This window comes from Zeus faber (genome assembly GCF_960531495.2).
Source record: "Zeus faber genome assembly, chromosome: 22".
NCBI lineage: Eukaryota > Metazoa > Chordata > Actinopteri > Zeiformes > Zeidae > Zeus > Zeus faber.
In genome coordinates, this window is record NC_137209.1 from 15,112,863 (window position 1) to 15,133,045 (window position 20,183).

The 20,183-nt window shown below is 46.5% G+C and overlaps 1 protein-coding gene across 1 annotated transcript; it reads left to right on the plus strand.

Annotated features, from left to right (window-relative positions):
* The first annotated feature begins 9,547 nt into the window (after positions 1–9,547).
* rab1ba (zRAB1B, member RAS oncogene family a) lies at positions 9,548–19,186 on the plus strand. The gene is made up of 6 exons (XM_080022829.1): positions 9,548–9,840; positions 11,319–11,391; positions 11,607–11,702; positions 13,029–13,124; positions 13,619–13,750; positions 17,804–19,186. Exons 1-6 carry the CDS (start codon positions 9,827–9,829, stop codon positions 17,996–17,998), a joined length of 606 nt encoding a protein of 201 aa, XP_079878955.1. The 5' UTR covers positions 9,548–9,826; the 3' UTR covers positions 17,999–19,186.
* Positions 19,187–20,183: the final 997 nt, after the last annotated feature.

The following is a 20,183-nucleotide window of genomic DNA, read 5'->3' on the forward strand; positions in this document are numbered from 1 at the left end:
CAGTAAATGAGGGAGGAAGGGTTGCGTTCAAACCAGGTGCTGGTGGGAGCGTGTGTGTGTGTGTGTGTGTGATGTGTGATGTGTCCACCGGTGAGTGTACGGGACTTGTCCCAATTGGTTCTGGTGTATGAGGTTGGTATTATATCATAGCGCCACCAAGCAGCGGAAAAGGCCCCGAAGCCACCCTGAGTCCCGTGGCTGTATAGACAGCCCACAGCCGCAGGAAAGCCCTGAGTGCCAAGCTCTGCAGCCACAGAAGACCCCCCAGCCCCCAGAGAGGTCGAAGACCCGTAGATTTTGTGATTTTTCTCAAAGATCTTGTGATCTTTTAAATATTGGGAGGGCTTAGCCCCGTTAGCCCATTTATACCTGTCTCTGGTAATTACTGTACCGTATGTTTCTCTGTTTTTTCAAACACACAATACAAAATTATATGATTATTAGGGGTCCACCCTGCAATAATTTATTTTTAATCTTCTCAGTGTTCTTCGGGCTAAAAGTATCTGGAACATGACAATCGCAGTACGCACAGACATCTTTGAGGTCTCCTTAGAACTGGGATGTTTCAGATTACATCAGATACATTTAGTGCAGAAATTTGTGAAAAACTGTCGTAATTCTCCTGTAAATAGAAGAACGTTGAAGTGATTTGATAAGTTTCAGGAGCAGCCAGCTTTGTTACATCATCATTTGAAGTTATATAAGTCCAAGCTCTGTCTCTTGCAAATCATTTGCATTGACTTGCGATATGTAGACAGACAACTTGGGCCAACTACTACTACAACTTGAACTTCAGCCGACGCTGTGTTTAGAGGAAACTCGGAAAACTGTAACTCGTGCTGCGTTTTACAAAACCGCGAAAACTTTAATTGGTCACAGAAGACGTCTTTGCACCGCAGGAAGTTCTAAGAACATTTGGGGGAACCGTCCCTTTCTTTTGTTTCTGCACTGCATGATCCAGGAACAATCCAGGAACCAGCAATTAGGGATGTAATGGCATAGCGTTTGGCATAGCGCTCACTGTATACATTTGTTACAAAATGTAATCTGTAAACTTTAATAAAACTCACCTTATGTTGCTGCTGTGCGGTAGCGAACTACCAAATTTTGTAATAATCCATCCAATGAGTAATTTTGCCAAGTGTCACATTCTGCCAGAACTGCTTACGCCAATATTTTACGACACGGTGCTTCACGTTACTCGTGCGTGGTTGGGAGCAAGTGTAAACAAAGATGGCAAACACGGCACTTGGCGAAATGACTCATTGGGTGTATTATTACAACATTTGGCCGTCTGCTGAGGTGAGGTGAATCAAAGTTTACACTAAAGATGCCCGTTCGTTGTTCCCGATATTAATATTTGGCCCGACGCTTGAAATTTGTCAGCCACGACACAATCGGGTCAAAATCGGGCTGAATTCATGTTGTCTGACTCCAGCATAACGGAAATCTGGAAAACTGTAATACGTATCTAACACAACTAAACTGGACCCATTGTATTTCTAGCTGCAGCTATATTTATATATTGTTATTACTAAAATACACTGATCAGCCACAACATTAAAACCACTGACAGGTGAAGTGAATCACATTGATTATCTTGTTCCAATGGCATCTGTCAAGGGGTGGGATATATTGGGCAGCAAGTGAACAGTCCATTCTTGAAGTTGATGTGTTGGAAGCAGGAAAAATTGGCAAGCGTAATGATCTGAGTGACTTTGATGAAGGCCAAATTGTGATGGCTAGACGACTGGATCAGAGCATCTCCAAAACGACAGGTCTTGTGGGTACCGAAAGTGGTCCAAGAAACAACGACCGGTCAACCGGCGACAGGGTCATGGGCGCCCAAGGCTCATGGATGCGCGTGGCGAGCGAAGTCTAGCCCGTCTGGTCCGATCCGGTAGCACATATTGCTTAAAAAATGAATGCTGGCTATGATAGAAAGGTGTGAAAACACAAAGCCATGTATGTGGCTGTGTAGCCGCAGACTGGTCAGAGTGCCCACCCCTCAGCATGGGCACTCTGGAGACCAGTTTTCCAGTGATAGGATATCGCCTTGACAAGGTTAAGGGCTATTCAGGGAATAGGTTAAATAATTGTTAACAAAGAGTAAACCAAGGTTTCTTTGCTTAATTTCTTGCACTGCACTGTAACTTTTATGCATTCTATGTATTCTATTTCTTTACTTTATGCATTCTATAATGTGTTTCTTTGCACTTGTTAAAATGTGCTATATAAATAAACTTGACTTCCCTTGCCGTGTCCACCACCGAAAGCGCCTACAATGTGAGTGTGAGCCTTAGAACTGAACCATGGAGCAATGGAAGAAGGTGGCCTGGTTTGATGAATTACATTTTCTTCTACATCATGTGGATGGCCGGATGCGTGTGCGTCGTTCACCTGGGGAAGAGACGGGACCAGGATGCACTACGGGAAGAAGACAAGCCGGCAGAGGCAGTGTGATGCTCTGGGCAATGTTCTGTTGGGAAACCTTGTGTCCTGGCATTCACCTGGATGTTACTTTGACACGTACCACCTACCGAAAAATTGTTGCGGACCAAGAATACCCCTTCATGGCAACGTTATTCCCTGATAGCAGTGGACCCTTTCAGCAGGATAATGTGCGCAACCACACTGCGAAAATTGTTCAGGAATGGTGTGAGAAATATGACAAAGAGTTCGAGGTGTTGACTTGACCTCAAAATTCCCCAGATCTCAGTCCGATTGAGCGTCTGTGGGATGGGCTGGAACAACAAGCCTGATCCATGGGGGCCCCACCTCTCAGCTAACAAGACTTAAAGGATCTGCTGCTAACGTCTTGGTGCAAGATACCACAGAACACCTTCAGAGGTCTTGTGGAGTCCATTCCTCGATGGGTGAGAGCTGTCTGGTAGCAGGAGGGGAACCTACACAATATTGGGCAGATGGTTTAAATGTTGTGGCTGATCGAGATATATAGATTCAAGATATCTAAATATATATAGACACTATATAATTGTAATACTAATACTATTAATTAACTAAATTATATTTTAGTTAATTAACTTACAACATTGTACATTTCTTAAAGGACAGATTTACTATTTTTCTCCTGAGGCCTTATTAAAATGTTGGTTCCTATCACTTCTAACATGAGTTACTGTAGCTTTGTAGCTACAGTTCTATGAATCATCATTAGAAAACGCTTTAGAAAAAACCTCCACTCGCTTCATCCAATCAGGGTGGAACAGCATAGCCAATATAAACCCCCAAAGTGCTCCCTTTATCCTCTGAAACCAATTCAGCAAGACCGATGGGGGTCCAGTGGGGTATAAAACCCTAAGGGGCTACGCCTTCATAGATCTCTCGCTCCATGTCAGAAGGCTCTGCCCCTTAGTGGCTACACTCTCATTCATATACTAGGTGCGGAGAGCCCCGATACGCCACTCCCTGCTGGACCTGAAAATGCCCCAAGCGCATAATGATCCATGGTGCAGGCTGAAGCAGCCAAAGACAGCAGTGAACGTAGTCCAGCCACACCGCAATCCAGGCAATCCATTGCGCCCCACTGAAGGGCCAAAAGGAAGCAACTACAGCAACTACACACACTGTATCCATAGAGAGATTGTTAGTCACTAAACGCAGGCAACACGTCAAAAATATGAATGGCCTGTGAAAGAAAATATTCCCCAATACCATTTTTACACCCAAATTAGCGGGTTAACCTGGATTTTTTAAACCCGCTAAGATACACGATTGAAACCTTTCCCATTGGCAGGAGAAATGCCATTTTTCTGATGCATCACGTTTGATGTCACAAACACACCGGAAAAGGGGCGTGTCGTGTTTCCAGTGTGATTGAGAAAAAAACAGTAGAGGAGACAGCATAAAGCAACATAAAACGGTAAAACTTGGCAAAAAAAAACCCAAACTCATCACCTAGACAGACTCGGTTCCCTCCATTCCTGCAGCCTGCACCTGGAAAGGTGGAGAATGGCAGCGGAAGCCTTAGACACCTCCCCTTCCTCGGAAGCCGTCAGCGCCTCCCTGCCGGTCGTCAGGTGAGAGATCCAGACCGCCAGGATCGCCACGCTCGACATCGCCACCGCAGCCTGGGTTGCATGGACCGATGTCCTGTCAGCCTGCCAGGCAGTGAATCTTTGGTCCTTGGTTTCTTGGATGCACAAGAACCCACCGAGGTTGGGGCGAGGTGATGCGCCAGCGTCTTCTCAAGACCTGGTGTGCCCGTCCTCTGAGCCTCGAATTCCATTACGTTCCATGTGAAAGGCAAGTAGGATGAGACCGGGGCATGGGCCCCGCCAGGGGCAGGAACCCCTGTAGTATTCAAGAGGTTTATTTGTCACATACATATACATACGTTCATACATATATGCGGTGAAATGCCATTGCAACGCACCCGGAGTTTATGCACAATAAGTTATAACTGAACACAATAGCTAACCTAATGACTACCTAACTAACTAACTGAACTAACTGATTCCTAAAACGTAATGCAGTCAGTAAATAGAATAATATTAAATTAAATTAAATAAGACTCAAAAAGGTAATACTGAATGGGGGTACAAAAAAGAAATAAAGGGAATAGACTTATGTATATGGGTAGGCTATTTGTATAGACAGATATGTGCAGTAAAGTGGCATGTGAATGAAGTAAGAGAGTGTGTGCGGAGATATACGGTACAGTATACAAAAGTACAACACAGCAAAACAGTTACACCAAACAGAACAGCAATACAGCACAGTATGCAGAAACCCAGTACAGTGATACATTATGCAGTACAGTATGCTACATACTGTACAGTAAGGCGGTGGGGCCTACTGTATGTGAGTGTCCCAGTGAGGACTGGTGAGTTCAGCATTGACAGTCCTTATGGCTTGCAGCAGGGGTGTCAAACTCATTTTCACCCCGGGCCACATCAGCATGATGGTCGCCCTCAAAGGGCCGGTTGTAACTGTAAGACTGTATAAATATAACTACTCCTTAACATATTGTTCAATAACTGTCTCTGCATTTGATTATTATATATTCAAGTGTACAAATATTGTACGTGCATTTCCATAAATGTAAAAATATATGTAAGCACATTGCTCTGTGTTATTAAAACATAAATAAATCCCTTCCCTTTATCAGGTTAAGAAACCCACATTACTCCACCAATCAAAGATCAAACTTTTCAAGTGAATAACAAAGACAAATATCAAACACAAGTTATTTCATCGACTTTGTTCAAACATTTTTTTTGTCATAGTTGAGAAGGGCCGAATTACGGTACAACAAATAATTGTGAGCTGCTAAGAACATGTGTGACAGATGTGGCATTCTACAAAAACAAATGGCTGCAGACAGCTTTGCAGAGGGCATACGTCCAACTAGTGTGACATGGTTTTGATAGTGACAGTAAACATTAGTCAGCACCACCAACTTTTCCCAGGGTAATTTCGTTTTACTTACAGACCTCTCCACCGCAACAAAAATGTCCCTCTCCGTTGTCGTCCCATGCACAGCTAGATCCAAGAGCTCTTCACTGACAGTGAAGTCTGCCTTCACGCCTCTTATAAAAATGGACAGATGCGCTGTATCCGTGTTGTCTGTGCTTTCATCAACAGCTTAATGAAAAAGCCAGATAATCGCGTGTCTCTTCGGCCAGCTGTGTCGTCAGATCGCCTGCTAGTTCCTTAACTCGGTCTGCGATGGTGTTTCTTGACACACTGACGTTTTTAAAAGTCTGTATCTGGTCGGGGCACACCTTTCACATACCTTTTAGCACGCACCGCTTCAAAAATGCACCCCCTGAAATACACTTGGAAGCTGGGGCAATTTCTTCAGCCGGGCTAAAGCTAGCTTTTACTACTGCATCCTTTTTTGGCTGTAGCTTTTGTAAACACATTCTGCTGCGATTGCAGTCTGCCTTTTAATTCTTGGACATTCTGATGTTTTCCTTGGAGGCTAAATTAAGCCTACTTGGCTCCGTGTTTGGTGTCAAAAGGCCGACGTGAATTGTGTTCCTTCCTCACCGACACTGCCTCGTAATGCAGAAGACATACCGGTTTTTCCTCCTTGAAGCAAAAACATGTATTGGCTCTCCCATCTTTCATTAAATTGCTCTCCCTCTGCATCAATTTTTCTCTCGTTGGACATTTTGGGATTATTTGTAGATCTTTTTCAACTCCATCACTTGTTAGAAAACCGCTTTAGTTAAATGCCGATATCGAAACACTGCAATCTAGCGGCAGGATGCCGTCATTTCGCGGTTCACAAAATCGACATGCATTGTGGGAGATGTAGTTTGTGGTCACTGTACCCCATAAAGCAGCATAGACTTTTATTTTCAGACAATCATATGCCTTCAAAGCTCTCCCGGGCCACATAAAATGACGTGGCGGGCCAGATTCGGCCCACGGGCCTTGGAGTTTGACACGTGGCTTGCAGGATGTCTCTGTCTCAGTCTCTCTGTCCTCACTGTGTGACTGCCGAGGCGCTTGCCCGACCGCAGCAGCTGGAACAGTCCGTTGTTGGGGTGGTGAGGATCCTTCATGATCCTGCAGGCTCTGCTACTACACCTCCCGGTATATAAGTCCTGCAGGGAGGGGAGGTTAGTTCCAGTGGTACGTTCGGCTGAATGCACCACCCTCTGCAGATCCCGCCTGTCCTGAGCAGTACAGTTCCCAAACCAGGCAACGGTGTTGCCTGTCAGAATGCTCTACACTGCGCCAGAGTAGAAGGACTTGAGGATCTTCACCGAGACCCTGAATTTCTTCAGCTGCCTGAGGTGGTGGAGACACTGCCTCGCCTTTCTCACCAGAGTGTCTGTGTGAATTGTCCATGTGAAGTCTTCCGTGATGTGGACGCCAAGGTACTTGAAGCTGTCGACAGAAGTCCCATTAATCACCAACGGCGCGTGCGTCCTCAGTTGTAATCCCCTCCACACACAAGTCCACAATCAACTCCTGAGTTTTACTGACATTCAGGAGGAGGCTGTTGTCCTGGCACAAGAGTGACAGGTCAGCCACCTCCTCGCGGTAGGCCTTCTCGTCGAAGTCGGTGATCAGGCCCACGACAACGGTGTCATCAGCAAACTTTGATGATGGTGTTGGAGCTGGACCTGGCCACACAGTCATGTGTGTACAGTGAGTACAGTAGCGGGCTGAGGATGCAGCCCTGGGGGGATCCTGTGTTCAGGGTGAGGGAGCTGGACATGTGCCTCCCCACCCTAACCACCAGGGGGCCTGGCTGTGAGGAAGTCCAGGATCCAGGCACACAGCAGAGTGTTCAGTCCTAGCTCCCGCACCTTGAAAGCCAGTCTGGTGGGGACTATGGTATTGAAAGCTGAACTATAGTCGATGAGCATCAATCTCACATAGCAACCCTTCCATCCATCAAGTTGCGTCAGCGTAGTATGCAGTACCTGGGATACCGCGTCGTCCGTGGATCTGTTCGGCCAGTACGCGAACTGCCAGCGGGTCCAAGGTGCAGGAGAGGGAGGCGCAGATGCAATCCTTGATCAGCCTCTCGAAGAACTTCATGACTACTGAGGTGAGGGCCTCTGGACGGTTGTCATTCAAGCAGGCAGGAGATGCGATCTTCGGGACAGGGACGCCGGTGGACCTCTTGAAGCAGGACGGGACCACCAGCTCGGCCAGGGAAGAACAGTCCACTTGCAGTGGAATATAAACTCCTGTGATGATGACCCTGCTGAATTCCTGGGGGGAGGTAGAATGGACGGCATGAGATGGTCAGCTGTTCCAGGTTCCGCGAGCAGGAGCGGGAGAGTGGCTTGGTGTTGTTGGGGTTACACCGGCGGTTGTTTATCATGAGGCAGACGCTTCCACCCTTGTACTTCCCCGACTCCTCCGACCTGTCAGCGTGGAACACGGAGAAGGACTCGTCTGGACGGCCTCAGCCATGTCTCCGTCAGGCAGAGAACGCAACAGTTTCTTTTATCCCGTTGGAAAGTAATCCTCCTTCGAAGGTCATCCATGTTGTTCTCAAAGGACTGGATATTGGCAAGAAGGATGCTTGGCAGATGTGGACGGTAAGGTTGCGTCCTCATTCTGACCCAAATGCCGCCTCGTTTACCGTGGTGCTTCCTCCGTGGGCGCACCCGTGGAACAGCGGCTCCATTATTGTTGTTGTTGTTGTTGTTTTCCTGGTTGAGAGTGTTGGTGCGTAAAATCTCCGGCAGCCACTCCGGATCCGCAGATGAAAAGTCCCAAAGTTGTTCTTTCAGGATTTTTTTATATCCACGAGTGCATCAGGGTCGTAGGAGATCACTGTCAATGAGTTTTTAGCGGACATAGTAATATAAAACAGAAAAAAGTACTTGAATGTGCATAATCGACACAGTGCACCCAAAAGAGTAGTGGTCGAAAGAGGGCATGGAAGGAGTCATAGACTCAGTCACCCACTCCAGACGTGCATACACTGCCCCCTACCATCAATTCCACCTCAATGGCCAATGGCGCTGGAAAAAAAGGTGATATACCTGGGCGAAGATGGAGGCCGGGAGAAGGTGTCCCCTTCGTCTACGCTGAGGGCGTCATTGTCGTCCCCGTCAGTGGGAAGGAACAGAGGCGGTCTCCTCGTCCCGCAACGGCCTGGTCCAGCGGCGCGCGTTCCGTCACGTATTCCCGTACGGTAGGCCTCGCACAGCGGCGGTTCCGTGAGCCCAGTGAGAGCTCCGCTCCCAGGCAGATGAAACACCTGCCATACTAGTCGCACGACCCCACCAGCCCGATGCATAGGCAGGGGGCTCGTAATAAAGTCGTTGCCATGTCCCCACGACGCAGAGGAAGCGTGTGGGCCCCTGCTTCACTCGGCTACGGAAATCTTGAGAATGGAGTCGTCTTTGAGGAGCGATGAACATATTCATCACTTCATATAACCTACATTGAAGTATACCAATGAGTAAACAATACCGTGTACTGTAAACTGTAGACTACAAGCAAACACAGAATGCACATATCTGTATATACATAAGCATATTCCCTCTATCTATTCCATTTTATTTCATTTTATTTTTATTGTATTTTATTTTATTCTATAAGTATTCAACTTACTGTATTACGTTTTAGGAGTCAGTGAGTCGGTCTATTCGAATTTTTTTTCCTAGGACATATTGTGTGTTATCACCGCGTGCGTTGCATTACATTTCACTGCATATATGTATGAAAGTATGTATATGTATGTGACGAATAAAAATCTTGAATCTTGACTCTTGAAGAATGAAAAAAATTGCTTACATTTGATGTTGGATTTTTTTGTATTATAAGTAAAAAAAATATGAAAAACGATTCAATAAATTATTGATGGAATTATTCTCATCATTATTTTATTATTAATAATAACCATATGTATTATATGTAATGTATAATAGTATTTAGTTATTTTTTTTAATTTGTATTAACAACAATAACAATTATTACACGTTATTATATGTAATAGATAACAAATAATAATATACTACAAATCCCACCACTGCGCCGCTTCTCGACGTGTGTAGTGCCACGTCACATGACATCACTGCCGCACCTGCGCAGCCATCTTGTACTTGTCGGGGACGAACAGACACCGAAAGAAAGACGAAAAGGAGGAAAAATAAGCCCGCACAGGACGAGGACACGCGGATACCCCTCCCCGGCTCATATTCGGTTGGGAAACAAACCCCGCTGCGCTGGCGGAAGACCCCGAAACAAGACGCCGAAATCGACATCCAAGTGCCTCGGACATCCAGACCTCCAAGTCATCTCCTGCCGGATTGTGAAGCGGAGGATCCAGGAGGAATAAAAAAACAAACAAACACAACAACCCCACACACACAGTTAAAGAATGAATCCTGAATAGTGAGTAAACATTATTTTCCACGTGTATTTATTTATTCGGAGGTCTCGGGTTTCCACTGATTGTGCGTGTGTACGTGTGTGTGTGTGTGTGTTGTCGGGTAGGGCATTATTATTTAATACCGGTTCGTTGTATTTCCCACTCAACGTCAACGCTTCTCGTCAGCCTCCAACTGGGCGCGGACCATGGTTTCTTTACGGCGTCGAAACCCGTCCGCTAATGGCTGCGACTGACCCACGTCGACGTACTCGCCGGTACCGACCTACGTCGTTTCGTCTGTAAAAAAAAAAAAAAAAAAACCAAACAACGATAACACGACGCGAATTTCAAACGGTTCCGCGCCGACGACACCGCGGAGTCAACTTTCCGCCCGTCGGACACGGTGGTGGTGGTGGTGGTGGTGGTGGTGGTGGTGGTGGGTGGCGGCGGCGGGGGGCGGGGAACAGACGCGGGGCGGCGGACGCTGAAACGAGAAGCCACGCGCCTGTCACCGGATCCGTGGCCCCCGGTCTCGCGGCGGTGCCGCTGAAACGTCACACCTGTGCGGCCATTGTTGTGCAGACCGGAAGCTGCGCGCCGCCGGCCCAGCTCAGCTCGCGTCGGTTCCCGTGCGGTGCTGTGTCGTTTTCACCTGCGCCTGCAGTTTGAATCACGCTCTTTAAAGTGGTAATCCGTGAGACACACACACACACACACACAAAAAATAAAAAATAATCTCTCCCATCTGAGACTTTATTTATCTGACGCCTCATAAGAAGCAGCCATTTAATGTATTTGCGTTATGTACGCGCTGCTCCATATGGTTTTTCTTTGCTATTGTTATTGTTGGTGGCGGGGTCCGCCTTTCCCGGCAAGACAGCGAAGTTCGGCAGCCGCCGGTGAATCCTCAAAACGTTACATAGAGCCTGCTGAGGTCAGTAAACTTGATAATGTAGATGTACATTCGCTCAAAACAACAGCACTCGGATGGGGGGGGTGGGCCGCCCCCACCACCTCAAGTCACCCAAGAAAAAGAGACAAACGGAACAATCCGTCAGAAGGGAGACAAAAGTTAAAGCTGGTTAGCACAACCTAAAACCAACAAAAGCATTGCATCCTCCATCGGGACTTGGATCGGGGGATTGCGACACTCGAGTTGCACCCAAGAGTTTGTTGGTCACGCCAGGGTTATGACATAGTTTCGTTGCCCAATTCACAACACCTGTCTGCCTGCCTGCCTGCTCCACGTGATGTTTATGCTCTCGGCTTAAGAGCAGGGTGTGCGCGCGCGCGCACACACACACACACACACACACACTCATACCCCCACCCCCACCCCTCCCCCTCCTTCTTCCACAAATGTAATTTCTTATTTACGTTATTGATGCCAAAATCTGTGAGTCAGCTCTCAGCTGTGGCACCGCCGGCCCGGGGAGGCGTTGCGTGCGGCGCGCCGGGATATGTCCGCTCCCTGCCCTGACATGGGGACTTTCTGTTTCAGCGACTACCTGTTCAAGCTCCTGCTCATTGGAGATTCCGGTGTGGGAAAGTCCTGCCTTCTCCTCCGCTTCGCTGTAAGTAGTTCTGCCCCTTCGCTCTCGCAAAAATGCCACCTCTTTGTTATTAAATGTGACGCTAAACAGCCATAGAATGCAGCCACCACCCCCTAACATAGTTTTAATAATCAAATCTTTTAAATAATGCAGTACTTAAACTCACATTTTGTTTGAAATTACAATTACAATTTACGGAATTGTTTTCTGACCCACCCCAATTTCTCTCCTGGCAGGATGACACCTACACAGAAAGCTACATTAGCACCATAGGGGTAGACTTCAAGATCCGCACCATCGAGTTGGATGGCAAGACCATCAAACTGCAAATCGTAAGTCCGGAAGCGCCTCTGAGCGTGTGTCCGTGCCTGGGTGGACGTTAAGGCTCCGTGAGGTCACCGATGTCTCCGTGAAGTGTGTTTTGCTAATGTACCGGGATTAATGGCTTTATAAGTAAGCTCGACATCACTGAGTCATATACAGCTACCTACGATCCTTTTGCAGACACCCATGTGAAAATGTTCTTCCTTGGAGGACACGTTTGCCCCGGAGGTCGCCCGTCACCCGGCCTATTTAGTTTTCAGAGTCGAAAATGACACAAATTACAGTCGGGGGGGGGGGGTCACGAAAGCCGGCAACAATTATTCGGAAATTGCCGGGAGCTCTCGGCGTCCAGATCACATTTGGAAGCTCACTGTGTGTGCCTGCTTGGGTGTGCTCGTGTACCGAGGCGTAACTGAATACTGTTTGGTTTGAGGGAACAAGGTGTGCCGCTAGAAACACCTACATCTGGTTTACCGGGTCACCCAAATCTGTCCCCCCAAAGAACATTGTACTTATTCAACAAAATGTTTACAATTATTTTTACCATGTTTTGGGGGTGTCAATTTGTGCTTTTCGTCCGATATTTACACACAAGAAATATTCAAGAAACAATCATTCGTAATTGGGATATTGTGGCATTGATTAGTATACCTAGAAACATATACGTCTGAAATTCAGAAAACCGTATTCCTTCACCGTCATGCGACGCTAAAGACAGCATTTAGCTAAATCACAGTATTACAACAGCCAAAATTCCATAAGATGACTAGTCTCATATTACAACGTCAATATTATTGCGATATATTGCCCAGCCCTATGGTGGCAAGTTCGGTAAATTCTTCGCCCATTTTGAGCTGCCTTGAGTGGTACCCTCATTTAAATCAACTACACACCCGGTGTCTATTGTTTGTTCATATTCGGGCTTCAGCAAACAGGATACTGAGCGAAGGGAAGTCGTAGGTAAACTGTCAGAAACCAGTTTCTGTGACCAACTTGGTATTTTTGAACCTTACAGGGAATTATGATTATTATTTTTTTTACTACTAGCTAGCCTCCGTATTGTCCGGCTCTTCTCCAATGATTCCAACACTTTTTGACCAGAGGAAAGAAAACAGGTTAATAGATGCGGTTGCGTCTCCTGGTGGGAGGGCTGGGACTTTTAAGCCGGATTTGTGTTATCGACTCAGGTTTCGTTTTTTGGGACCTCCTCTCCCCTAGTCTTCTCTCATGATGGCCCGCGTTTTCTCCTCTTCACCTCTTTTCAGTTCCGTCGCTGCTGCTAACGTCTCTCTCTCTCTCTCTCTCTCTCTCTCTCTATCTCTCCCCACCCTCAGTGGGACACCGCGGGGCAGGAGAGGTTCCGCACCATCACCTCCAGCTACTACCGCGGAGCCCATGGCATCATCGTTGTGTACGACGTCACAGATCATGTCAGTTACCACGCTGCTCCCGTGGATTCGTAGAGTTTACTAGTACATTTTTAGCCTTGTTTTAAAGACTAAGTCTGCATCACTGCCGCTGAAGACATAGTCCCAACTCCCTGTGCAAACTATGGATGTTTTCTTTTTTTTTTTTTTTGTCTTAAGAGGCGGTACATAAGCTGGGTGCTCTGTTTTGCTATATAAATGCTCATATATAGACCTAATTACTAATGTCATCCCAAACTAGCCTTTCATTCGCGGCGTCTGATTTATTGCATTAATTGTGCTGTGAGTGTTTTCCAGGAGAAATGAAACTGGCGTGAATAGCATAACACCGTGTCGTATTTATCAAGACTTATCGGCGCGTCTCATAACTCATAAAAAAACAAATGGTGAATTGAAAAGAACCTCTTACACACTTTCCATCGGGAAGTTTTTCGGTAATGCGGTTTTTTTTTGTTTTGTTTGTTTGTTTTGTTTTTTTCCCTCTCCCTGCTCCCCAGGAGTCCTACAACAACGTGAAGCAGTGGCTTCAGGAGATCGACCGTTACGCGAGCGAGAACGTCAACAAGCTCCTGGTGGGCAACAAGTGTGACCTCACCACCAAGAAAGTGGTGGACTACACAACGCCCAAGGTAGGCTCCAGCTCGTGCACTCACGTCGGTCTTCAATCTGAGTTTTGAGCCCGGGGGCCGTCCCGTCCACGACATTTTTAACCGGCGTTTAATTGTGACGCGAATAACCGCGATGAACTTATTGTTGGTTTTCCTCACGTTACGCCGCCATCACGGTCTTAAGCCTGTAACAGTGTAATAACACACCTCTCTGACGGAGAGACATTGTTTTTGTCGTGAACACCGGAACATCAAATGTGTAAAATGTGGGACGGTTAATTTCCCTCAACCCAACCCATGGAAACATAAGCTCGTAGTTTGCTTTTTATTAATTGCGACATTCCTCACATTCCCTCAACATTTGAAAAATATCTTACGTGTCGACGATTTCGCTAAATGATTGTGATCGGCTCGAATAATTGCGATGGGGCATTAATAGCATTATAATAGCATTGATAGGTTATATTGTTCTCAGGTTATAAATGTGCTCAAAATGTAAATAAAAACGCAGGATTTTTCCTTAATCATCCGTATTTTAGGGAACGTTGTCGGTCGGGTCCATTCAATCTTGCCGAAACAAGACAGAATTCCCCACTGGGATCCATGACTCGATTCTTAAAAAATGTGACCCCATCGCCGCTTTCAGTAACTTTCGGGGCCGTTTCCTTTTTCTTTTTTCTCTCTCTCTCTCTCTCTCCACGCCATTTGAACGTGTAGAACCAGAGCTTCCAAACAAGGTGTCACTTGTGCGAATCAAGCAAATATTTTTAAAGCTATGGCTTGTTAATGACGAGGGGGTGGTAAGTCAACTGTGAACGGGAATATTTAACGCCACGTTTTAACATCTCTGCGGTGGGTCACAAATAACAAAGCGAGCAATCGATTAGTGGAACCCTTTTCCTGTTTGTGGAAGAAGAAGAAATAATATGATTTTCCGGTTTTTCACACTCTCCACGCTCAGCGTCGCTTGTGGGCATTCCTGTTCAAGTCGTCGCTGGCTGGTTGCCATAGCAGCGTACAAACAGATGGCTGTGCACGTAGCTGCATTCATTTATTATTATTTTAAGGTGACAGTTATTTTGACATTTATTAATAAAAATAGTGCATCATTTAATATATTAATATATGCATAACCCCTCTGCACCGTTCCTGCTCCCCTCTTTCTTTCTTTCTTTCTTTCTTTCTCTCCCTTCTTGTTTGTGTCTTTTTTTTTTTTTTTTCCCCCCCATTTTCTCTTTCAGTCTTCAGCTCACGATAAAAAGAAATACGATAACAAATCATCGCCATCTCCTGTCTCTCTCTCTCTCCCTCTCCGTGGATGTGTGCGAGTGTGTGTAAATGCTCGGCTTGGGGCCGGTTTACGATTCACATGTTTACGACTCCCATCCGTCACGGTCGACAGTGATGACAGATGTTTTCTTTTGTTTGTTTGTTTTGGTTTCTTTTTTTTACCCGCCAGGAAAAATCTGAGAATTGAAACATTTCATTTCAGTTTAAGTAACTGGTTTCTGATCCAGACCTGGTCAGGTGTGGTCTGTGGATCCGGTTTCCGGCTGCTTGGTAACATTATACAAAGTAAATTGCTGAAAGTAATTGCTGAAAATACGTGAAGAGACCGAGCGGGGTCGTATTAAATTGTGGAGTTAGACGGTTAAACTGTTTCTCTTCGTTTTTGTGGTCCGTTTTTTTATTGCCTTACTTTTCATGGCCCCTAAAAAAAAACCGAAATAAAGACCAGGTCACAAGTGGAGCATCAGTGGTCAGCTAGGCTAAGGTAAGCTAAGCTATGCTAAACTAAGCTAAGCTAACGGCGCTGAGTTTCGGATAAAGCACTGTTTTGGGAATAAACACATTGAGGAGAAATCCAGGTCTGTTCATCAGATCATGCTTGGGCCCATTTTTGAGTTTAACTTGATTAAGATATTCCGGGATAAGGTGTTTACATGACAGTTGCAATTAGGTGTGTCACAATTCTCCAAATCCGCGGTTGGATTTGACTTTCGATTTTTAAAGCCGCTATTTGATTTTCGTTTTTTTTCCCTGCACTGACAGTTATGCCACTGTAAGATTATCAAGTCTTGATGTAAAGGAAAAACACTTCTGAGTCCAGGCGCACACAAGCAAATATTTCATACAATCTCATCGATAAAGGAATTGCTCGGGAGCCGGATAAAAGAGACCAAGTGCTCAAAGTGCGTCTCTTCTCCCCCGCGTTCGCGTGCGTTCTTCTCTAATCCGACTCCCCCCCCAACTCTAAACGTCACGTCCGTTTTAACATTGTTATCTTGTCTTCCATATCACAATCCAGATCGTTCCAAATCAAGTCCATCACTTATGGATTTGATTGTAATGGCGCTCGTACCGGTGCGTTCCGGCACTTCTCACAAGCGGCCGGTCTCTGTCCCGCCCTCTGAAGTGTACATATTGTAAAATATATTGTATTTTATTGAATAAGCAGTACCGTACGCAGTTTATTTTCAGATAACGTTACATTCGAGATCACATTCGATTCCAAATTGAACAATTAATTGAACGGCCTTGTAATTGTGTCATCGGGAGTTTTGCCGTCCGCCACGTGTTTATTGTTGCTCGGCGACGAACTCTCAACCCGCGCGAAGACGGGTCATGAGTTTTCCCGGTACGCGCGAGCCTCGCCTCGGTCGATGGGCCCCCGAAAAACAAAATACCTTTACAAGATACAATACAAGACGTAATTTAAAAGTTCGTAAGACGAGCGCACGCACGCACCGGGACACCGCTTGGGTTTTTTCTGTTCCACTCAGTTAACGACGGAAAATAAAATGAAATAAACACATCGACAATAAGAATACTTTTTTTTTTTATTGTTTTTACTTGTATTGGTTATTTTTATTATTGGCGCAGAGTGTAAGAGTATACCTCACCGCCCAGGGCGATGCAGTCCAATGCAGCCCGGTTGGGGCGCACTGAGGACAGGCTTCCCTGCTCGAGGGGTCGGTGGCGAGGTCACGGTGGAGTGGCGCTGTTTATTTATTTATTTTTTTCCCCATGTTTTAGTAATAAATTGTGTGTGAATAAAGACATGTTTACTTTAAAAAAGCGTCTTATTTTTGGCTTGGGTTGTTTGGTTGTCGTTCCCGCTTTACACGGGTGGCCGCCGCCGCTGCATTAGCTCACGCGTTCGACCAGTCGCCGTGCGCTTTACGTCAGTGAAGGTTGCTCTTGTGCCGATCAGTCCCTGCCCTGGAGCAGCAGCTAAAAAGAACAGCCCCCCCCAAGAACAGCCTTCTAACAACTACCATCGTTCCTAGTTCCCACAGTGCGGACACAAAAAAAAGTTCCTGCGGCGCGAAGACACCGTATGTCACTGACCCCTATGCATCCTAGAACTATCTCACAACTATTATCGTTTTCACACCAAAATAGGCTAAAAATAGACGACTGACACTTTTCTCGTTGCCAGGAGAGTTTTTTTTGACGTTGTGAACAAGGCAGAAAAGGGGCGTGTCATGGTTCCAGTGTTATTGGGAATAAAACAGTAGAGGAGACGGTGAATTAAACAAACAACGACATAAAACTGTAAAACTTGGGGGGGGGACAAGTGTTTTGAGCCGCGAGGATAGCATCGTTCGTGAACGACCCAACACCGCTGCAGAAGCGGCATGGAGCGCGAGCGCACACGGCTGGAGAGGGTGCTGGAGTCCCTCGGAGCCCGGCGGGGGGCGGGGGGCGGGGGGCTTCTCCGCTCTGCTCCCCGCGGTGCGATCCCCACACTCTCAACATTTCACAGTCCCCCGATGCGGGTCTATCGCCAGGTCATTTGACCCGGGACTGAGACCCTGGTTTTTCCTTTACCACTGGCGACAAATGCCAGATGTTCGCAGGTGTTACCAGGTTTTTGGTGCAGTGTGAAACAGGTACATGTCACTAACCCCTATGCATTCTGGAACAATCTCAGAACTGTCAGTGTTACGCTCTCACTATGCATTCTTGAACTATTTCAGAAATGTCCCGATACATTCTAGAACTATGTATGAACTATGTGAGAGCACTGCTTACCTGTGCTGACGGCCCGACCTCCGCTCTGTCCGGCAGGAGTTTGCAGACTCCCTGGCCATCCCCTTCCTGGAGACCAGCGCCAAGAACGCCACCAACGTGGAGCAGGCCTTCATGACCATGGCCGCCGAGATCAAGAAGCGCATGGGCCCCGGAGCCACCGCCGGCGGGGACAAGCCCAACCTGAAAATCGAGAGCACCCCGGTCAGGCAGTCTGGAGGGGGCTGCTGTTAAGAGGACTCTGCCCCCCACCCACCCAGATCAGACTCCCAATCCAAATCATTACAGGAGGAGGGAGGGGGGGACCCTCTCCATAACAATTTATTTTTTATTTTTATTATTTTATTTTCTCTTCCTTCGTCGACACCACCGACACCGCCGCCTTTCGGCCCTTCCATCTTTCTCGGCACGCCGATACCCACTCCCAGCGCGTGGTGGAGTTGAGAGGGATGGATGTGGAGGAGGGGCCTGATGAGAAGCGTCGGAGAAGCAACTGGAAGATTAATTGGGGGAGGCGGTGCTTTCGTCAAATATATGAAGAGAAATAATCATTTGAGGAGAGACAGACAGGTCAATTCAGAGGAAACTGTCTTACGTTTAGCGAGGAAGGCAGCACGTAAACGGAAAGGTATTGATTCGATTTAAAAGAGGAGCGCAGGCAATGCTAGGTCGCTTGTCTCCGTACACACACACACACACACACACACACACACACACACCCACCCGCCGGCCGCCCTCCACATCCACCCGCCCTCCACATCCTGTAGGTGGGAGTGAAGTCACCTAGCAGTCAGGAGCGCTGCTTTCTAAGGTATTAGTCTGTTTTTGTTTTGTTTTTTGTTTTTTTCCCCCCCAAATGTTTTTCTCCACACCCCTACACAGAGAGCTACACTGCGCTTAATACTCCGATGTGAATGATTAATGTCATTGGTCGTTCACCTCTAGACAAATGAAGCGAGAATTTGGCGATATTCTGTGATCATCTTGGCGCCCCCCCCACCAAACGGTTCATTGGTTTGTTCACGTAATGCAGACAAATTCAATAGTGTGTGTGTGTGTGTGTGTGTGTGCGCCTGCGTGACATTCCTGTGTTTTTTGGACGTCGGCCGGCGTTCTTTCAGTGTCGCTCGACACGCTAAAGGAGCCTTTGCTGAACATGACGCACGCACACAGACATAATGGACGTTTTGCGCCATCCTGTGTGTGTGTGTGTGTGTGTGTGTGTGTGTGTGTGTCCTGTTTTGATTTCTTCTGAATGTTCCTGTTTGAATGTTCTTCAAATAATTCTTGGTATTCTGCTGTTTTTGTTAAGTTTTTGCTCATTTTTTTTCTTTTAAATTATATATTCATCGCTAACGATACTGTGGTAATTAGGTGTCTGGTCCATTGAAGGATAAACAGCAGTCGGTGCGAACTCCAATGGGCGGGGGCCTCAGGCAGGAGGGGTAGGGCATCAAGTAGGGAGGGGTGGGTGAAGCATCAAGAAGGGGAGGGCAGGGCGTCAGCTAGGGAGCGGTGGGGCTGTCCGGTTATCCCGTTTCAACGGGGTGGGGGGTGGGGGGGGGACTGAGGGGGCTTACTTATGAATGTGATTATAAAGGAATTTCGCTATAACTTTCTTCATTTTGTTCCTTTTAAAAAATAATAATTTTATCAAGATTTTTTTTTTTTTCCATGTCCATTTTCATTTGCATACTTCCTTGATGTCCAGTGGCTTTAATTTGTAAAAAACAAAAAACAAAAAAAAAAAGATGCACACGTTAGTGTCGTTTGTTTCTGCCGAGTGTCAAGACAGGAATTGCCCTCTTCCTCTTCTGTTTTGGCTTGTTCACATTTCGGTGCTTGTCTCACTGCTGAGTTTGATCATAGCGTCTTTTTTCTGTACATATTATAAATAAATATAATAAAATGGTGAAAAATATCAACGTCCGCCTGTGTGAGATGGCCTTCATGTGCGGTGTGATACACATACTTACCTATTTTGCACAGTCTGTCACTGCTGTTTGGATATTAAATGTCATCTGCCCTTCAACCCTCCACCCCCGTTTGTGAGGAGGTGGGGGAGCTTGATGACCTTGAGTTATTTTTAGAGTGATGGCGGCGCTGCAGACTGCCTTTGCACGCCGGTACAGACACTCCTCTGGGCCCAGGGATCGCTGTGCAGCACACATCCAGGCTGCAGGCGCGACACACACATGGCCGTGCCCTGTGTAAAGGATAATAATAATAATAATAATAACTTTATTTATACAGCACCTTTAAAAACAGAGTTTACAAAGTGCTTTGACAGAGAAACGTTGGTAAAAGTCGAGGCCCTGAGAGAAAAAGCGCAGTCACCTTTCGTTTTAAGTCTAGCATTGGAACAGCCAGAAGGGCCCAGTCTGAGGATCTAATGCTGCACACTGGCTCATATGAGGTC